The sequence below is a fragment of the Rhea pennata genome, chromosome 9 (genome assembly GCF_028389875.1).
Source record: "Rhea pennata isolate bPtePen1 chromosome 9, bPtePen1.pri, whole genome shotgun sequence".
In the NCBI taxonomy this organism is placed as follows: Eukaryota; Metazoa; Chordata; class Aves; order Rheiformes; family Rheidae; genus Rhea; species Rhea pennata.
Genome location: NC_084671.1, coordinates 5,856,486 through 5,878,151, shown reverse-complemented (window position 1 = coordinate 5,878,151; position 21,666 = coordinate 5,856,486). Strand labels below are relative to the sequence as shown.

General features: G+C 36.0%; 1 protein-coding gene across 1 annotated transcript in view; it reads left to right on the top strand.

The window, feature by feature from the left end:
* The window catches only part of PHC3 (polyhomeotic homolog 3), a 34,393-nt gene extending 12,940 nt beyond the window's left edge, over nucleotides 1–21,453 (top strand). The window contains exons 7-15 of the mRNA XM_062582477.1: nucleotides 646–886; nucleotides 2,295–3,175; nucleotides 5,118–5,268; nucleotides 5,813–6,066; nucleotides 6,906–7,062; nucleotides 12,720–12,834; nucleotides 14,208–14,358; nucleotides 14,450–14,681; nucleotides 19,076–21,453. Of these exons, the coding sequence (XP_062438461.1) occupies nucleotides 646–886; nucleotides 2,295–3,175; nucleotides 5,118–5,268; nucleotides 5,813–6,066; nucleotides 6,906–7,062; nucleotides 12,720–12,834; nucleotides 14,208–14,358; nucleotides 14,450–14,681; nucleotides 19,076–19,230 (2,337 nt within the window). The 3' untranslated portion in view covers nucleotides 19,231–21,453. The remainder of the gene's footprint in view (nucleotides 1–645; nucleotides 887–2,294; nucleotides 3,176–5,117; nucleotides 5,269–5,812; nucleotides 6,067–6,905; nucleotides 7,063–12,719; nucleotides 12,835–14,207; nucleotides 14,359–14,449; nucleotides 14,682–19,075) is intronic.
* Nucleotides 21,454–21,666: the final 213 nt, after the last annotated feature.

Below are 21,666 nucleotides of genomic sequence, written 5' to 3'. Positions count from 1 at the left end.
AAGTTGGGGCTGTACTTCACAAAATCTGGCTATAGTATAAAGAGCATTACTAAAAATAATCACTGACTGATTTACATTTCAGAAAGCCTACTTTTTGTTTTATATGCCATTGGAGTTATCATAATGCAGAGGCAAATTAATATTGCTGTAGAAATAAAGGACTCTCAACTGTAAGATGTGGATAAGATGCAGCATATTCTCGTCCCAATGACTACCCAGTGCTCTGGCTTAAGTTAATAATCTAAGCAGACATACTTACAGCCTACTGTACTCCTACAGCGTCTGTATAAAATATAAAATTGCATTTGTTCAAGATGCTTTGTAAGGGCACAGTAATAGCAAAAAAAAAGAAAAAAAAGATACATTTTAATACATATTAGTGTAATGAACAGTTTCCATTTCTTTCTTTTAAAAAGTTCAGTAAGAGACTACTATATTTCCTATATCACTGAAGTGGTTAAAGATCATTATTTGTCTTTAAATTTTGTGACTTATAAGATAACTTGATGATGAGCAAATTGTTTAATTTCTCAGTTGCTTTGATAACATGGGATGAGAAGCATAGTGTTAATTATTTGCTATTTTAGCCTGGATATTTCTTAGACATCTGTATGTATTTTTTTGCACATTTGGTTCATTTCCCAGGTTCAGAACTTGACATTGCGCAGTCAGAAGTTGGGTGTATTGTCAAGTTCACAGAATGGTCCGCCAAAGAGCAGCAGTCAAACTCAGTCATTGTCTCTGTGCCCAAATAAACCTGTAAGCAGTACCAAGGGCAGCCAGCCAGATTCCTCAGAAAGCAATAGAAAAGGTGAGAGCCCAACTCCAGAGTGTCGGAGTACACCAGTCACACGGACACCAAGTATACATCAGTTAATAACACCAGGTAGGATGAAAATATAGCTATAAAAAAAGTTGTTTTAAAGTATTTTGTCTCTTATGGTTTACAGTGATGGAATGACCCCAAAGCCCCTAGCTTTGGGGGTCTTAGATAATCAGTGCATAATTTTTTGTATTTATGGTATTATAAGTAATTACAAGCTTGAACTCTTCCTGCCACTTGGCAGTAGAGGCAGGTGGTGAAGGAAACAGACCAAATATGGGATGAAAGGGTGCAAGAGTAGATCTGGAAAAATACATTCACTGACTTTCTAGTTGTTCTTTTTATATTCATTGCTACAGCATGAACATCCAAAAGCTCTGTCTTGTCAGAACATTTTTCATACCAAGTATTTTTATAAATCCATAGGTTACTGTGACCACAATCTAACATTTTATAAATTAATTAAAAATACATCTTTAAAAATAAACCTGACAAGCAGAAGATAAACCAAGATAAGCACTCAGTTACGTAAGTTACACATTTATGTAGCTTTTTAGCTTCCTTATATTCGAAGAGTAAATGTTTTCTAGACAGTTGATCTGATAATTCTGAAAATCTAGCTTGGCTTAATGGCAGCTTTTAGAGAAGGAGTAAGACTGAGAAACATACAAGATTCAGCTGTCGAACCCTAATGTTTGTTAGAACTTGCTTCTAAAGTGAAAAAGAACCATCTTTCCTAACAAATAAGTAAAAAGACATGAATAACTTATTTCTCAAGTGGAAAAGACAAAGCAAGAAAAAGCTATCCTTGCCTGTGGAGGAATGTATGTATGTATGCTCATACACATGTTTTTATGCACCCAAACTCCATGAGGAATTACTTGCAAGTCGGTGGTTCACTCAGAGATGATGCAATATCCCTGAAGTTGCACTATTTTTAGGCGCATAACTTTCAGTTTGCATTCAAGTTCAGGCAAATACCTGGAAAGGTTTTGATTCACACTGAAGTCTTTTGGAATTTTTCTGAAGAGTCTCTTAAAATTATATTACCTAAACTTTAACTTAGCTGTTATTTTCACCCTGCTCTGTTTCAAAGCAAAGATTGAGTGGAATTCTTGAATAAAAGATAAGGCAAAATCAGCAGTCATCTTAAAACTAACACCAAAAAGATAGATGTAGTTACTTTTTATATAAGTGTAAATATAATTATATATATATGTAAAAAGCATAGTTTTATTACTTTATTTATTGGTAATATTTGCTTTGGAAATTTATGTATTTCTTTAACAAATTGTTTTTGTGCACTGTATCCTGTCAAAGAAGATACTTCTAACTGTATATCCAAAGGGTTGAGAAAGTTTTGCTGGGCTGCCTTATTTAACTAAAGTAAAAACTTTCTTTTAATATTTTTAATGTTTTCTGGACTTAAGTAAATACTAATTGTCAGTTTTGTTTTTCTTTTCTCTCACAGCTTCATATTCTCCAATTCAGCCTCATTCTTTAGTAAAACATCAGCAGATCCCACTTCATTCACCACCTTCCAAAATTTCCCATCATCAACTGATACTACAACAGCAGCAGCAAGTCCAGCCAATTGCACTTCAGACTTCTTCTGGTCAGGACCCCCCTCCATCGCAGCACTGTTTACCCCTCCCAAGCCATGGTCTTCCTCTAGTTCCCAGCAATGTCCAGTCTCAGCATTGCTCACCTATTCACATCCATCCTCCACCTCTAACACTATCTCCTACTCCATCCCAGTCAGCTCAGCAGTCAGTAGTGGTATCTCCTCCACCTTCTCATTCCCCTAGTCAGTCACCCACAATAATTATTCACCCTCAAGCACTTATTCAGTCACAGGCAAACTCTCTTGTGCCAACAGCTCTTCAGCCAGAGCAGACTGCTTCTCAGCAAAGTACTACCAGTCCAGTTCGACCAATTGCACAGCCACTCAATCTTCCATCACATGTTCCACTTCCACCTTCCCCAGCTGTACATATAGGACCAGTGGATCAGCCCAGCTTAGTTTCCCCAGGCCAACAGATAGTGCCCTCCACACCACACCAGCCATATTCAGCCTTGCAGTCCACACCTATCCCACTTGCTGCTCCTCCACCGCTGTCAACATCTTCGACCCAGATTCAACAACTGCCATTACAATCTGTGCAGTCTCTACAAGTGCAGCCTGAAATTCTGTCCCAGGGCCAAGTTTTGGTTCAAAACACTTTGGTTTCTGAGGAAGAACTTCCTGCTGCAGAAGCTCTGGTCCAGCTACCATTTCAGACTCTTCCACCACCCCAGACTGTTGCAGTGAATCTTCAGGTGCAGCCATCAGTACCAATTGAAACTCCAGTGGTGAGTGCTCCGAAATTTCTTCTGATTTTGATGTTGAACTGAGAATGAGAGATCCTTTCTTTGGTGTAATCTGTGGCCAGAGATAACAGTCAACCAAATCTATGAAAATACCTGTTCTCTAAAACTAATATTGTTGGGAAAACTGCCATTAACCTGTGACAGGAACAGGTGGACACAGTTAGATGTGTTTAAGCTATGCTTTGGGTACCATTTTTTTTGAAATTCTTAATGATCTTTTAATGTTTCAATCACTGCCCTTTCATTTAGTTCAACATAAAAGCTGCAGAGCTCCTTGAGACTAAACTGAAAATTTTAGCTTTACTTACACTATAACATAAAATGATCTACAGTGAAATAAGACGATCTGCAGTTAATGAAAGCAGTTAAAGTGACATTGCTAGGCTTTATTGGTAACGTGCTAATGAGACTGATGTGAGCCGAAGAATTAACCGTTCTTGTAGGCTTTTGTTTTCAGGAAATCAACAGATTAAGGAAGGTTGTGTGCTGATTATTTTAAAATGGTATTTAGAAAGTAATGATAATGCCAGCCCCCTGATATTTCATGCAGAAATTAGCCAAAAAGGATAAAGCCAGATGTGCTTTTGACAAGATGATATTTTACATTCTAATCTGCTAAACTGGCTGCCAGTAGACTGCTTCAATTTACTTCTGTAGCTTGAAGAAAATACCTTATAACCTGTTTACTAATGTCTGATAGTCTTGGCATACTCTCCTGAAATACCCCTTTTAATTACACTTCTGTGTAAGACAGAAAATAGCACAGAGACTTCTGTATTAGTCAATGATTAAGTGATACTAGGACTCCAAACTCATCTGTTTTCTGCTTCCAGTTCTGAGGTGCTAATTTGACAATGCACAAACTTCATGTGAACCTTTATTCTTTGATATTTAATTGTAAATGCTTTACCTGAATTACAAACAAAAAGTTGTATTAACTGAGACTTAGGCAGGTCTAAACTCTCAAAATACATTTGTATTCTGAAGCAAGTACATTCATATAAAATCCTTTGTGACGTTATCACATCTGTAATCCAGAGAATCCCTCCTCTTTCCTTTTCTTCTCTGTGAAACCAGAGCAACAAGGGAGATAGCCTTTTCTGAGTATAGCTTCTCTTGTTTTTTCTCTGACACCACTATTGTCCCTAGCAGTTAATAGGAATTATCTTGCAAAAGGCCTACTGCATGTAACTGCCTTAGTCTTCAGGGTGAATTTTCCAAGAATAGTCTGACTGACTAGCAAATGAATATTAAGCAGCATTCAGGGACTTGCAGCTTGGTCAACTTGGAGTGGATTTAGTGGAGAAGATAAATACTGTACCTCTTACATTAGGGTAACTTCTGTCTCTTCTCTCCACAGCTGTTGCGATAGTTCTGTAACAAGGCACAGGAGCATGACATTTTCTCTGCTACAGTGTCAGCTTGTGATATATACTTCATTTTAAATTTCAATCTGTATGGTTAATGTCTGGCAGAGCTACAAACTGATAACATGGTGTTAAAGAATTTATCTAAATTTCAGCTGGAATGCTTAGTCAGTTTTATCAAAATTGTCATTATGTTACAAAGCTTGCGTTTTGCTGAAGTCTTTAAAGAACAGTAAGGGTGTGTGTGCGCGTGCAAATAAAAATATAGTAAACTGTAGAGATCAGACATGGAAAAAGTCAATTAATTTCTTTGGATTATTAATAGGAGAACTACGCCTATATTTAGAATTCTGCTGTTTGCAACAAAATAGTTTTGTTCTCATAACTGTGATGTCTTCAGAGATCTGTATGCAATTTGGTAACTTGTATTTTATTATGAGATTAGTGTATTTTAACACTTCAACTGATAATTTGTTTAAAAATTATATTTATGCAACTCTTTCAAGGTATTAAGATAGAATGGAAATCTCTCTAAAGCAATAGTTTGTTGGATGCAGATTTACCAAGTGGAGAATGTATGTGAAGAAGAGATGCCTGAGGACTCTGAATGTGTCCATATGGTTAGAACACCTACGCCACCAACTCTGTCGCCACCGGCTATAACCTTGGGGAATGGAGAGGCGCTTAATTCGGAAGAGCCTTTGTCAGGTGAGAACAAATATAAAAGTAAAGATAGGTTTTCTGCTTATAAAATTCTGGTAGCCACTGATATATTAAAGTAAAAATTTGACTTTCTTCTGTTTCTACAGTTTATATAGCTTCTTTTACTTAAAAATAATTCTACTAAACTATATCAGAAAAAGAAAACAGTCTCTTTAAAAATACTTCAGCTATCCAGCTCCGAGATTCTTACGTTTCAAAATACTGATTTCTGTTCTTGACACACAGATTTTGTGATCTGGATAGGTAATTAAAGGCTATAGAAGTGTTTCTTGGTTTGGTTTTACATTTGATATGGTCAGTGATGGTTGCAGTTAGGTACTGAGTAAAAGGAAATGATGCAAACTTGAAAACAATTTGTCTGTGGAATAGTCTGTCAAGGCAAATCATCTTGTTTTGAAGGTAAAGTCTATAAATGGTAGAGGAAAAGCCTTCAGGAGGATCATGGATGCAGAGCTGGAGGTGTTTATCATCTCTTCTTTCCAGAATACTGAAAGAATGATCGGGAAAAATATTTTGTTATTTCTTTCAGAACATGTGGGACTACCTTCAATTACATCATCAGTCAGTGCCTCAGTAATTAAATCTTCATCTGACCCTTCGCATGCCTCTATTCCACCACCGCCTCTTTTGCTTCCAGCAGCGACAACAAGGAGCAACAGCACATCAATGCCCAATAGCATTCCTAGCCTAGAAAATAAACCTCCGCAGGCTATTGTTAAACCACAGATCCTGACCCATGTTATTGAGGGCTTTGTGATTCAGGAGGGATTGGAGCCATTCCCTGTAAGTTTAAAAATTGCTATAAATTGTTTTACTAATAATTTTTAAAACATTTGTGGCTACCAGCTATTTAGGTCTTTAAACCTTGAATAATTTTTCAAACTTTGTGGTTGAATTTTTTCCCTGATTGGTAGCTTGTTTCTTGAAGTACTTTAGTATGCTTGTCTTGTATTATCTTAAGTCTACAGTTGGAATTAATGCTACTGTTTGGCTTGCCAATGTCACTGGATAACAAAGCACTAAATGAAAAGAGAGACACAGTTGAATACATAGATTATCCAATGATAGCTGCAAAGAAATTATTATAGTCTAACAATTGAGATAGCTTTGTTTGAGATATCTCAGTAAAACCTTAATATAAACCTCTGACATGTCTTCTAATACTGCTTTCATGTTAAAACATTGTACAGGCAAGCCCCTGCTGACAGTGGTGGGAGTAGTATTTCGTTTGTTAAGAATTACCCTGTTGAAATTTCTAAATCCGCAAATGGCCGGTTGAAAACCTGTGAGGCTCTTTTTTAAAGGGTGGTATTTTCTGCTTTGCTAATTTAATATATCTCTCATTTTTCCGTTCCTTCATTTCTCTGCATTTTCATTTCTTTGTTAAATGTAGTTCTGATTGCAAGCTTTTCAACATGCAGTAGAACTGTTGCATTTTCAGTAGGAACATGTCCTTGTATTTGTTTGAGAAAATACATGTGCACCTTTGGCAGTACATAATAATAGCTGATAAAGAAAGGAAACTGTGATGTTGGGCTCAGTTACAGCTGATGAATAGTAAGTACTGTTTTCTATTATTAATTGTTCAGTTAATCATTGTTGCTTTGCTTTTATTGTAATAGGTAAGTCGTTCATCTTTGCTGGTAGAACAGCCTGCAGAAAAAAGATTGCTAGTGGAGGGTCAAATCATGAGTGTTATGTGTGTTGAATCAGACTTGCAGAATACAAAACATGCAGACAACTCATCGGACACTGAGATAGAGGATATGATTGCAGAAGGTTTGTAGTTTTTGTTTAAATATCCATTCTTCCCTTCAGTTCTGTATATATTACAGAATCCCATCTTGTCTGTAGAAGTAGAATCTATTTCCAGTTCTCTTTTTACTAGCTCAGATAGAAATTATTTTCAAATGTTTGTAGCTAACTATACCAATGACAGCAATTGTTGTAGATGCATATGAATACCAAGGAACTATGTACTTGTCTTCCTCAGAATAAAGTGCTCTTTAGCACAGCTCATTAGTTAAAAATGTCTTCAACAGAGTTCCTCATGCAATATCTGGCATAGTCATAATAATGGATTTATTAGAGCCCAGCAATCAAGTATTTTGGATATATTATACCACTATCATTGTTCAAGCCGAAATGTAGGTACCCTTATGAATATTATGAGATGGAAATTAGACTTTGCTTTGTGCAGAAAAAAACAGGCTATTCTTTGTCTCAACTTTTTGCATAAATTCAGTCAAGATTTTAAAGTCTAGAATTTTTGTGCCACTTCTGGATGTTTCTGTTCCACAGCTTGAGGTCACACAGCAGGTGTTTTTGGTAACCTGTTTGAATTTTTCTTAAAATTCTTACTATAACTCTTGCTTTATATCTCCTTTACATTAATTCCTTTCCATCTTTCATATCAAAAGTGTAGTGAGCAAGGTAACAAGAGGCAAATACAGCAGCAGTGACAGTAACAGTGACCTTCATACACAAAATGAGGCTGTCGGTCTGCACTGGGGAAGTGGCTGGAAAAAAAAAAAAAGATTTGGAACAGTATCCTGAGCAGTAAGAAGTGTCACTATAGTGGACTTCAGTTATTTATATGCTGTTAGTTTGTCTTCCCACTACAAGCATTATGAATTGTCATTTAGTTGAAATAGTCTGTAATACTGCTTTTCTGATCTTTTCCCATAAGGATTTTCAAGATAGGCACCAATGACAATTTGTTAGTTACTGTGGTTTCTGTCTTGGTGAATGGTGTTGAAGTGCAATAGGAAAGTTGTTTGTTTCATTGTGCATCTTAGTGAGAAAATTAGTTCCAAATTCAATCTTCTGGTTTGCTAAATTTTGTTTAAAAAAAAAAAAAAAGAAATTGTTACATTATTTTTTTTACTTTAAAGTCTTATTTCTGTTACTGCTTACAAGTCAAGGATTATAGACCAATGATAAAAAGCTCAGTTTCTAAAGCATTCTGAATTCAGGAGACTATGTGTTGACAGTGAAGTTAAGTAAACTCTTCTGGATTTTTGTTTAAAGCCAATTTACTTTACAGTTTAGATGATACGTATCTTGATGCTTAAATGAAGGGTACGTTACTACTTGTAGCACTGATTTTAGTAATAGCTGGCTTAACATGGAAGTAACAACACTGAAAGGAAATATTGATGGGTTGCAGTTCTACTGTATGCTGAGGTAGTGTCTGTGCAAAGAAGTCAGAATTCATGGAAACAAGTGTCTGAAAAAAAAAAACAGATTTTTCTAGATTATGGCTGATTATGTGGTTGTATTTACTAGTTTGTCTCAGTACTGTCCAGAGCCCTTCTGCATTTTTCAGTAGCAACCTCAGTTTAGGCAACATACAATACTTCATATACTTTGCTTTGTAACAGTTGTGTTGTAGTTAAGTTGTCTACATATTTAAAAATGAAGAAACAGGGTTTTTAATGAGTTCAGTTTTAAAACTATTCTCTAGTAGAATATTATGGATTTTTTTTTAAATCCAAAAGAGAGGCACATACCACGTACCCCTCAAACCTTCACAGAGGCGTGGCAGACAGCTTCATAAGGCATGGCCCTAGCTTTTCCTCTGAGAAAACATCTGGCCTATTAACAGTGGAGAGGTGTAGTATGACCAGGAGTTCTCTAAACTTTTTTTCGTTTAATGAAAAATTGCTGTTACTCAGATTCTCTGTATCTGGAAATGGTAGAATAGTTTCCTATTGAGAGTTTCCATTTAACTAGTTCTTCCAGAGGGAAGGCCAATAACATGAAAGCATCAGGCACAAGAGGCTTTCAAAAAAAAGGTAAATTTTGTCACTTACGTGACTGTTTTTATTATTTTAGAATGTTATAAAAATCCATTTTTATATATTACTTTATGCTTTATACTACTTTTCTACGCATGTGAAGTAAGCCTTGTGAATCTCTTAGCTCATGACTGTGCATGGTGAACTTTGCTACTTGATTTTTTAATCGACAGCACAGCTTTTTGAATTTTTATTAATGTATTTGAGTTTTCCGGCATATTTGAATATTCATTTTTTGCCTTTTGGTGCTTCTTTTAGAATATATGCAGCTCTGATGGAATAGTTACTTTGGCTTTATTTAGCTTGTTTCAGTCAATCTGAGTTCAGTTGTATTTTCAATAGCATTCCTTAAGATCCTTTCAGCCTTAACAGTGGACTGTCATTCCTCAGTACTTTTCAAACAGCTTGTCTGTTGTTTTACAGAATTTTTCAAACATTCGTATTTTTGTTTGTAGTTATTGTTCCTGACAGCTAGTGTTTGATTCATGTACTCAATTTGCAGCTACTTATTAGATGAGCTAGGGACATCCTGTATTGAGAGGCGTCTATGTAGAAGTCAAATGAAGGAGTTCTTCTTATCATAAAACAGGATATACATTCCATGTATAAGATGAAAACACCTAAAGCAAAAGAAAACGCTCTGAGCATCGATTTTTGCTTCACCGCCTGTTGTCCCTTTTTTCAGTGTTGCATGATCTAGTTGGAATATCAGATCAGTAATTTTTTGATACTATAGGAAGAGAGATTTCTATGAGGGATGCATCTCTAGTATTTGATTAGCTTCAATTTCAAAACTGACAAGATTTGATGTTTCCCATTCCTAGTTTTTATTTCAAGTGTGATAACAGCTTAAGGAGACTTGCCACATGGTAATTTTCAGTTTGACACTGCTGGAGGATTTGTTGACTTCAGTTATTTCCTTGGATCTTGATATATCGGAGATGCTATTCAAATAACTTTTCCTGCATTTTCAGCTTCACTAATTTTGTATTAGTGCTCTTTTTTTTGTCACCTTAACAGCACAACAGAGTTAGTGTTCATGAGCAGTTTGAGTTACTATCCCTGAAATTGCACTTTACGATTAAATTTACAATTTACCAGTTTACAATTTCATACTCTTTTCAAATTAAACTTCAATACCTGTATTTGCATTAGCTGGTGTCAGAGCTTAATGAAGTTTAAAACAAACAGCTAGTTGTAATTTTTGCAACTGATGATATGAAATCAAAAATATGACTGTAGAAGGTGAATAGCAAGAGGCAAAGTACAGAAAAACTAGAAGCAGGGAGGAAATGTATGTTTGTTTAGTCCCCTGAATTTTTTTAAAAAATATATTTTTTTTCATGGTTACAGCCATGTGGCACATGATTCTTTTTACTGATGTGAATGAAGACAAAAATGTTACATTTCAGTTTGTGCCAGTTTCACTCCAGGTGATATGTTTCACAGATGACTCATAGGGATAGTTTTTTCCGTTCCAAAAGTTAAGTTGTTTTGCAGAGATAGTGCTATTCTGAACTACGTACAAGCTGTGTTCCACCTACATCCTACACTTCCTGAAGAAGGTGTAGACATTTAGCATGTGACATGAATGATTATCTTGTTGCCTTATAGTGCATTCTTCTGAGCTTTTCTACTTTCTTTCATTGGTGTTTCTCTTGTCAGCAGGTGTTTCAAGTTCTTCACAGGGAGTAGGAAAAATACCTCCTGATCTCATAAATGTTGTAAAAACAATCTGTAACAGTAGACTGTAAACTGATCAGATGCTATAATCCTTTCCTTTCTTGCATGCATGAGGAAGTAATGAGTTAAACCAGATTTTGCTCATAAAGCTTTTAAAAGTCAACTTTAATCAACTTTAAGATCAATGCTTTCTTAAGTGCTTTCACAATTGTGAGTCAGCAACGTTCAGTCTGAAAATATTTTTTGGAACATGTAATAAACAGAGCAAGAAAAGATGTTCTATTCTCAGTGAAATCTTAGTTGCTTGAAGGTATTAAATCCAGTGCACCAAACGGCTTTGTATAATCTAATTTGAAAGAGATACAAGAGCAAAGTAGTATTAGTTGATAACAGGAACTAACTAGAAGAGTTAGTAAATGTTGTGATTGTTCCTATAGATCTGGACAGATGTCAAAAATTGTATGATTTTTATTGGATGCAGTACCAATTTTGGAATATCAGATAGGTAGAGGGAAGTGGTTTTGCAGCAGGTCTGGATGGAAGAGCATGATCTTTTCTCTTCAGTGCAAGTCCTCATTGTCTTGTGTTTTTTTTAATCACATCAACACTGAAGTATTATAATGTGCTTTACAGAGAGCTGGACTTTGTGGCTGTTTTAGAAAAGTGGTGACTTCAGCTGCTTGCTAGCTAAAGGTTCTGTTGTGGATAAATAGCATCCTACAAGCTTTCAAACAGTTGAGTTGATTTCTATGGTTTTCCAGTTGGAGTTTAAGGTGCAAATTTAGTGTAGGATGGACTCAAACTATTTTGTCTCTGTACTGAGTGAATAGGATATTTTCTGCAAGTGAATCTGGTGAAGGTAACACAACTAGATCTGTTTTTATTACAAGGGAATTACCTCTATGGGATAAATACTTAAGTTAGAAATCCACATCCTTTCTAGTTGCAGCAAGATGCAGATTTATAACTTCCTAGATACATATGATTATAAAAAAAAAAAAAAAGAGAGAAAGAAAGAAAAGTTGGTGAGAAAGGAAAGAGGGATTTGCATTCTTAAGAGAAGCGGTAGAAGAGAAAAGTTGATAGCGTGTATACTGTAATACCTGTTGCAGAACTAGTATGATGCCTTTGTGTGAAGTTTGGAAAATATGTTACATGGACTGATCAAAACATTGTACTGAAACAGTCTTAAGCCTGAGAGACTTTGATCACACCCTTTAAAACTAGCACTACAGAATCACATACAGGTAACTTGCACTATCAATTCCACTGATGAAATGTATACAGTAAGATGTTTAGAATAATATACGAATTGTATTTTGAGACAAGAATTCTGTTTAGTGCAAGCATTTGTCAGAGTGCAAAGGTAATCAAATAAGCCTGATAAGGATTTGACCCAATGTGTAGCTGCTTCAAGTAAATGTGAAAAGGGAAAATTTAACACAGTGAATTTTAGTGTAGCCTTATATTTCAAAGAACCTCACTGAGTAGGATTTACATGGTTTAGAAAAGTATTTATTTGAAATGTTGGCCTCCAGTTCTGTTATCCATAGATGAGATTAAATGTCTGATTTGCTTCCAGAAGTGCTCCTTTTGGTTGTAGCTGTGGCTTACTCAAAGAAATGATTTTACTCGCTTAATACATCACAGTGTTACAGATTTTAAAAAATGTTTACTGTTTGAGGATGCTTACTCTGGATGGTTGGAAATCTAAAAAAAATGCTGACTAAACTGGTTAATTTAATTGAAGGTTCAATCTGCTCAATGTCTTTTTATATGTAAAAGTGAAATTTATTACTTACCTGATTTTTTATAATTTTCTCTTTACTCAAATCTTCATTAAATGTGTTTGATATTTGAAAATTTTCTGCCTACTTCCTTAAGAAATGAGAAATTTGAATGTCATTTTGTTTGTTGCTGAGACTAACTTCTTTGTCTCACTCCTTTCTTTAGAGGGACTGGAGGAAATTGAAAATGATCTTCTGAAGTGTGAATTTTGTGGAAAAATGGGATATTCTAATAAGTTTTTACGGTCAAAACGATTCTGCTCCACATCCTGTGCCAAAAGGTATTTTGCCTTGTTATTTTTTATCACTGCCTGGTTAATAGAATAGCACCCAAATAGTATCTGGTATTGAAAAATAAGTAAGCAATTTAAAAAAAAAAGAGAGAGAGAGAGAGAGATTGTCTTCTGCCCAGATCTCTAGAATCTGTAGGTACAGGGGACTATTGTGGAATATGATACAATTCAGGAAGTCAAACAAAAGTGAATAGTTCTTCCTAGGGATTGTAGTTGTGGAACTTTTTACTGAGGGAGTTATTGATGCAATTTGGCTCATGGGGAGGCTGGGATCATAGAAGAGAAATCCACAAAAAGTCACTCAGTGTTTGGAAACCATCTTTGGCTCAGATGTCCCTGGGCCACAAATCACTTTATCTGTCGTGCTCATATTCTCTTCTCCCTGCTGTTGGGTGTTGTTAGAAAAAATTAGTAGGCTAGATGGGCTTTCCTACAGTTTTATGCTGTGCTGGAGAAAGCTCTGAATTATCTTGGTGTGGCTAAAATGGCGCATAGACTAAAAAGGCCTGTATGTATTTTTAGTAACATAAAAATTCATTATTTGCATAGAGTAAAATAGAAATAGCTATAAGCATGCATAATTAGTGTTGTTTTAAAGCTTCTTTCCTGAAAATAAAAAATGAAGCCATTTGCTTCTATGTGGTTGTTTCTTTTTGGATTTAGTATGCTTTTCATTTTGTGTTGGTTAAGAGAGAAACAAATCAAAATCAACATCTACATGTAAGATCTTCTATCATTAGAACTGTTGTGGAAAGCTGATATTTAGTCCTAGATGTTTTAGAAATTATCTTGAATGGGGAGTAGTTTCCCCTTTCCAATCATTGCTTAGTTCTTTGCATCAGGGTGCCTTGAAACCACCTTTCTCATGTCTGCTCCTCTTTTGGTCCCCAGTGTTAGACATTCACATTTTAAGTAGTGGGAGTGCATTTTAATTTTTACTTGTTGGGACGCTACTAGTGAAATAAGAGGGAAATGGGCTCCTTTGCCTCTACCCTCCTTTGATTGAGTATCAGCCAGTTAGAGGAAGATGGAAGCAAAAGATGTAATATGACTTTAGGCTTTTAGAGAATATTTTAGAGAAGCAGGATTGCAATATGATAAAGTGCAGTGGTGTTTGTCATGGGACATTAAGAACAGGAAAGACAGACATCTTCCAGGGATGATATAGATGTACTTGATCTTGCATCAAGGCAAAGGGTTAGAATAAGTAGCCTTGGAGATACCTTTCTCTCTTGTGTTTCTGTGACACCTGTTGTCTTTAGGCAACAGTTCTGTAGACAACAATACCATTTTATTGCTAAGTTGATCGAATTTGTCCCAAAAAGTATTAATGAATTATTGAATGTACTTTACTTCCTTAGGCACAGCCTTAGTTGCACTAAGAAATTTGGGCTGTTTACATCAGACAAGACCAGTCGCTGGAATCGGAAATCAGATAACCAAAACTTTGGGCGACGCGGGCGTCGACCAAGTGGCCCTGATGGGGCATCACGAGATCACTTTCTTAGACAGGTCTGTGAAATATTTGCTTAGAACTATGGCATTGTTTGGGGAATTACAAATAAAGTATAATACTGTAGTGTATTTGTACTACATTTTCCAGCTTCCAATTACTTATCCATCTGCAGAAGAAGATATGGCTTCTCACGAAGATGCTGTTCCAGCTGCCATGACCACCCGTCTGCGAAGGCAAAGTGAAAGAGAGAGAGAACGTGAACTTAGGGAACTAAGAATTAGGAAAATGCCGGAGAGCATTGACTTGCTACCGGTGGTGCAAACCGACCCATCTGTGTGGACTGTTGATGAAGTCTGGGCCTTTATACATTCTTTGCCTGGTATGTAATGTGAAATAGTTTTGTTCTGCTTTTGCAACAGTGGAACTTCTTGCCTTTTAGTATCACTGTGGTGAAGAGGTAACAGCGCTAGTGTGCTCATTAGTTGGTGTCAGAGACTGGAATGTGATTTGTTTCCTCTTGCTTATTCCTTCAGCACAAATTCCATGTCGATAGAACTAGTCCCACTTCTGCTGTTGCACCCCAGCTGATGGAGACTAAAGGTGTTCTTCCCTTCAGTCTGATTTCTCTCAAGAGGTCAGTAGAGAGATCAGACACACTTCTTCCCTTTTACACTTCTATTGTCTTCCCTCCTTACTTGCTTTTTATTTAGTAGAAAAGGCAAGAAAGGAGTTTATTCCCTTTATAAAACTGAAAAATTTGAAAGCCCTTTCATGATATAAATGACACTTACAAAGAATATGCCAGTTTCTTCTATAAAGCTAAACTTTGGTTTGTATAGCTTTTGCACACTACCTGAAATACAGAAAACTACTGCATATAGCCTCTGAATACTCATGCAGGCACAAGAAATATAATATCTCAAGCTGTTGTCAAAAAAAATCTTATTTCTCCTTATTTATATACCTTCTCTTTAACTCAGTTTTCATAGTTGTCTTTATATAATAATCTTCAGATTATTTGACATTTATTTGTCTGTCATTTCCTAACTTTTATAAGCTTTAAAATTTTACTTTCCTCCCCTTTCCCAATGATACCATTCTATCTCATCAGATACTGTAATCTCTGCAGGTAACAAGGCAAGTCTCCTTATTAGCAGTCATACAATATGGTTGTATGCAACATACAGTTGCTTACCCATGTCACTCGCATGTGACTCACAGGTTAAGTTTCTTAGTAATTTCATACTTTCTCTGGAATTTATAGCAGTGATGAACCATTTTTCTATATATCTCATTAATTCTGTAAGAATGTATCTTCATTGCCAAGTCCTATGCATGTTGTGCCAATTAATCTTTTATATAGCAGGTAAGACAAGGAACTGAGTTAGGTATGCCTTAAATCAACAAAAGTCATTCTTGAAGTACCTTTCTTCTGATGGTTTATAAGGTGCAATTAAGATACTTTATTGACTTCTGGAAACTTTCACTGTTGTCTGTTAAACAAAGCTCCTTAGATCTGCTTTTTCAGATTTCTGTATCTTACTTTCATTACTCAAATATTAGATCACTACTGTTTAGATTTAATACTTTTAGATATTTGAGGCTCCGGTTAACGCCCTGATCGTAGATTCTGGAAAAGAATAAAAGATAGTTCCTGTCCTAGAAGCCTTAAAATACCGTAAAAACACAAATAGAAATACACCTTTTTGAAGCATATTTCTTACTGATTCGTTTGCCAGTATGAAAATAAGCGTGTTATTCTTAAAAATGTGGTTTTTATTCAGAAAATACTGTAGAATACTTCACCAGTTGCTGGCTCTGTTTTTCATATTTATTCTATACACAAATTAATCTCTGAATTTAAGCAGACTTTAAATTTTTCTGTACTCAGTGCAAATTAATTACAGTTGCTCATTCCATTCCGCACTAAGGCCTAGTTTCTCAGATACTGCAAAAAATCAATATTTAAATCATATCTACAGCATGCCAGAATATATGTTACAGAGCTATGCTCGTATCATTAGGATAATTAGGGTTTTTCTTATGTTCATTATATTCTCAAGCCACACTTGAAAAAATACTTTTTCGTTTGCTGTTGAAGTTCAATAATACAAGCAATAAGAAGGATAATTTATTTTCGTCATGCTGTTTGTAAAATATGCATGTAAAATGTTTGCAGTCCACACAAACCAGGAAGAACAAAGCTGTTCCTCCTTTCTTTCATCAGTTGCAAAATTAATGCTCTTCAACACCTCCCTTTTTTTCCAAGTTATTGCACAACTAATTGCAAAAGCATTTCAGAATACCCAAATGTGATCAGATGAGGGATTTGAAATACATTCATATGCATTTGACTCTGAAAGGCTTTTTTGTTGTTTTGTTTGCTTTTTGTTTTTAGCAAAAGTTGCATCAGAATGCTTCATATAGCCAGTGTTCTTTTAACATTCCCTCGCCACTCGCCCCTCCCCCACCCCGGCCAAAAAAAAAAGAAAAAAAACCCACAGGGCCGCCTCCAACAGTAATATATTTTAATAGGACTGCTTTTGTTTTTAAATATAAAAAAAAAATCTCTTGATCTGTCTGATCCTTTCTAAATGCAGTGGAATGGCAGTTGCTGTGGTCAGATCTGAAGGTGGATGAATAGTGATACGTTCCACAGAAATACTTGCTTAGTACTTGCCTTTTGCAATTTTTCTGTCTTATATCTATCTTACCTTGAATAAGTAAGATTATTTATGATGGTATTAAGGTTGGTTATTTCTGCAGGAGCCAGTTATCTAAGGTGGGTTTTTTTTTCATTTTATTGACCGCAGTATCTTCACTTTGTAGCCAGAATTGGCAGTACCATTGCAGATGTTCTATGTGAAGTCTAGGGTCCTGAAGAATGTCCTAATTTATTGTGTTATAGTTTGTAGTTGGACTACACTAATGCATTGTACCTGAAATACTAAAAGTAAATATTACAGAGTGCATGCAGGCACTAAAGCAGCTTAATGTTTCTGTGATGTTTTAGTGGCCATATAAATATGGCTTGTGACAAATGGATTTTTTTCCCAAATGATACCACTCTTATTTCTGGTTATAGTAGATAATGCCCGAGAACTGGGCATTTATCAGGTATTAAAGTTGCATTGTTCTAAGTGCTATACCAAATAGTCCTTATTGGTTTAAAAATTACTCAGCAGCTGCACAATAACTATTTTACTTTTGGGGGGTATAGCTTATTGAATGTAGCCGAAACTGCAGAAGTCTAGCATCAAACTGGAGATGCCATAGAATTCCACAAAACTTTTATCTTTTCTAATTATTACTCCATTATTTTTTAATCTTGCCCTATTTTCTCCTTAATAAAGTAGCATCTAACTGTTGCACCACGTCTGTTTAACAAACCATGAAGAAAAAGTTTTGATTTATTCCTTGTGAAGATTAGCCTTTTCTAATCGTGAACGTTACTGTCACTACATAGTAATAATTTAAAAATAGTTAAGATTTGGATGTCAGTATTCCCTCCGGATTTCCTTTCTATTTATGTTTTTTACACATTCCTTTCTATTCTACACATTTGTAAATCCATCAGGAAGTTAGATATTATCTATTACTCATAGAATTTAAATCTGAGCTCTCTCAAGAGGACGTTGAATTAGTCAGTTGATTTTATCGTAGATGGAAAAAGAAGTTCTTCAGTGTTTTAATAGCTCTGTAATATTGTACTTTTTACAAAAGGGAAAAGACAAAAATATGAAGTCAAGAAAATAAGCATAAATGAGGAATTATTAAAAGCTTGAATGGAAGGTCAAGCACAAATGAAAATGTGCCTGAACGACTCTAAGACAGAAGGAGAGACCAGTGGGTTGAGAACACATATCTATTAAAAACAGGAAACACATGGCTATGAAAATAAAGAAGCTTCAAATAAACAACTGATAGTGAGTGTTCTTACTCACATTATCAGAAGGTATTTGTCCATATAACAGAGCTGTCATAGCTAGGCATAACTGACTGTTTCTGGTTAATGGGACATCTCTCAAGGGACCTTTTGCTTCCCTCAGTTTTTTTTTAAGTGGAAAGGACCTTCGGTAACTTGGGACAGTCTGACCCATGCAGTTTCCTCCTTTCTTATATTGTAAGCCTCAGTGATTTGAGGTCGTGTTTTTTCAAGAATATTAGTGTTCAGCAAAATTTCTCATTTAAAAAAGAAATCCAACCAGTCTGAAGTTGCACTTGTCGAGTGAGTTATTGCTGTATATGGAATATTGACTCAGATAACTGATACATAGTGGGACAGTTCTGCTAAACCTCGAAACTCAAAACTATATATATCTGACCCAATATTGGTAATATATGGGTGGAATGAACAGCTTTTTGGAAATTGTGGGTAAGTAATTTTCTCTTTGAATTGTACCTAACAATGCACATATGCATAATATGCACATTTTTTTATTGCTGAAGAGAACAAAGATGAATGATGCTTTTACTTGATTGCTGTTTCTGTGGTATTTTGCCAGTCTCTTCCAGTTTTGAGGTCATAACAATTGTTCCTTTTAATGAAATGAAAAAGTTGTTTACACAAGGACTTGAAATTTCCAGTGGGTAATTCTCCTACAGTTATAGTGTCATTAGAGGCTATAGTGAAGATGACTTTCAGAGTATCTCAGAAGATTGCATCATATTATTGAACTCTTGCATACTTTATTGATTCTTTAGCTAAAGGTGCAAGCATTGGGAATTGTGTAACACTGCACATTACTAATTCTTCTTTCTGTTCCCTTGCAGGTTGTCAAGATATCGCAGATGAATTTAGAGCCCAAGAAATTGATGGACAAGCTCTCCTCTTGTTGAAGGAGGATCATCTTATGAGTGCAATGAATATTAAGCTTGGACCTGCATTGAAAATCTGTGCACGTATCAATTCATTGAAAGAATCCTAGGGGGAACATGAAGGTTTAAACGTCAGTTTTTCTGTGACAGAACCAACAGTAGTATGCCAATATTTTCACTGTGGCATGAGTATTACTGTGATGTTTTGTTAAAAATACGGAGTTCTTCCCACATAAAAACTTTAAAATATTCCTCTGGTTATACCATGTAGTTCTCCAGAGCTTCCCACAATTAATAGGTTCATAGTAAAGCTTGAGTAATACTTTGAGTTAAAGTGGGAGTTCATGGAAAAACATGAAGTGAAATATGCTGTGATTGGTTAAATATTCCCCAACATGTACTTATCGTACAAGTTTAACACCCCCAATCTAAACACCATCTAAAGTATGTTGCTGTATTCTGAAGGACGGTTTTTCCACACATACAGCAGTTCTTGGACTGAAATAATAAGTGTCCACAGATCTTGTGGAAGCACTGATAACAGTAAAATGCTATGCATTTAGTTGCGCTCTCTGAGTTTCTTTTAGTCTTGAGCAAATTGTTTGAAGGGGTAGGTTTGCAACCTTTTTTTCTTGTGTAGGCTTACCCTCATCTCTACCACTGTAGTATTTTCTTTAAGTCTGGGAATACTGTAGACCATTCAGGAGTCTCATCAAAGTCCTTGCTGTCAGGCTACTGAAATACAATGGCATGATACTCTTGCCAGAGGTAACTGAAGCACATATGTTACTTCACTCTTTGTATGCTGCTATGCACTAAGAGGGCATTAAATTGTTAGGTTTCTAGTTTTGCTTGCTGCTAGTTAAACTAGACCAGCAGTTCTCAAACGAGGGCTCAGAGTGGATCTGAGAAGGTGCGATAACGCTCAGACTTCAGGTTTCCAAATGCCTGGGTGTGAGGGGTTGAAAACTGCAGCCGGGGCTAACTGATGTTGAGGCAAGTGTACTCTTAAGAACTGGAGGCAGAGAGAAAGGTTATCACAGCTCAGTATTTTTCTCTTCCAGACCTTCTTTTTCATACCGTTTTCTTTACCAAACTCTCACTGTGCTGCAGCTCTCGTCCACTGGCTGATGTGAGCTGGGGTTGCAGTTGTCAGAGGAAGGAGTATGATGAGGAGCTGAGTGCGGTCCCATCAAAGCTCAGCAAAAGAGAAACTTTTACTCCTGTGGAAAGAGCTGAAGCTTCTGTGGGTGGAGGAATGCCACAGCCAAGCCACCCTGCGGGAAATCTCCATGGGCCTTGCTTCTGTGCCTCTGCAGGAGTTTTTTTCCTGGACAGTGCAGAAGATACTCGTCCCCCAAGTTACTGACATCCTCAGAAGCTTCTTGCTTCTGAGGCAGCAGCACCTTCCCAGCCTTTGCTTCACCATCTCCTGTGTACAGATGTGTGTGGATTTATTCTCTACCTTCTGTTCCCTTCCTTTTGCAGCTCTGTTCCCTGTAGGTACAGCCCTGAGTTTCCAAGCTCTTGTATAGGTCAAGAAGCATAACTGTGTTGATAGAGTTGCTATGTATATTTAAATTAAATATGTGTATGTCAGTCTGCAAATAAAAATATTTTATGCAAATGAGTGCATAAGATATGATTTAATAGGGAGGTATGCAGGGGAACCCCTGAATTGTTTCTGAAAAGAAGAGGAATTTTATCTGAAGTTTGAGAACTGCTGGCCTAGGTCAACTGAGTCAATGCACATATGCTGACTGAAAGGAAGGGTTGTCACAGGTAGATTGATGTGTTTATTATTTAAATGATGTCCTTAAAGAGCAAGTTGGGATTGCAGAAGAATCTGTGCTTCATTTTCCTTTTATAGATGATCACTTTGTTTTTGTTAACAGACTTCCTACCAATATCTTCCAGAGATCAACAGTAGAATCACTGCTTTTAATTGCAACTGCTTGAGCTTATTAATAGGGAGTGTTAGTAATATTTTTATCAACCACTGAAGCTGCAGGTTAGGACTACCCATTGCTGTTACTTGGTAATGCATGGTGAAAGCCTTAATCTAAATGCCACCAAAGGCTTGAGAAGAATTAGTTGATGTCTGGGTTTGCTTTGGAGGGAAGTTGAAGAGCACTTTCTAATTTTTTTTTTCTATCTTCAGTTAGTGTTGTCAGACAAACTTAATTGAAGGTTCGCTGTTTGTCAGTGTTCATTTGAGAGATATCCTAATGGAGACAGTAGGTTCTCATTTGTAGCATTTCTGTAAGATACACTGTGTAGCGTTATCTGTAACATATGTTCTTGAAGATATCTTCTGTTTTGATGAGCTAATAGAAGACTAAAGATATCTTAGATATTTATTCTTTGGCTCTTGTCTTAAAGTTTTATTATTTTTATACAAAAATATCACTGGCTAATTTGTAATCTCTTTTCTGATCATATTGTTCTTTGGCGATGTAAAAAGTAGGTATATTTAAATGTGAATTGATAGTGGCTTAAGGCATATTTGCAAATGCGGACTTAAGTTATGAGTCCTATCTAGACCT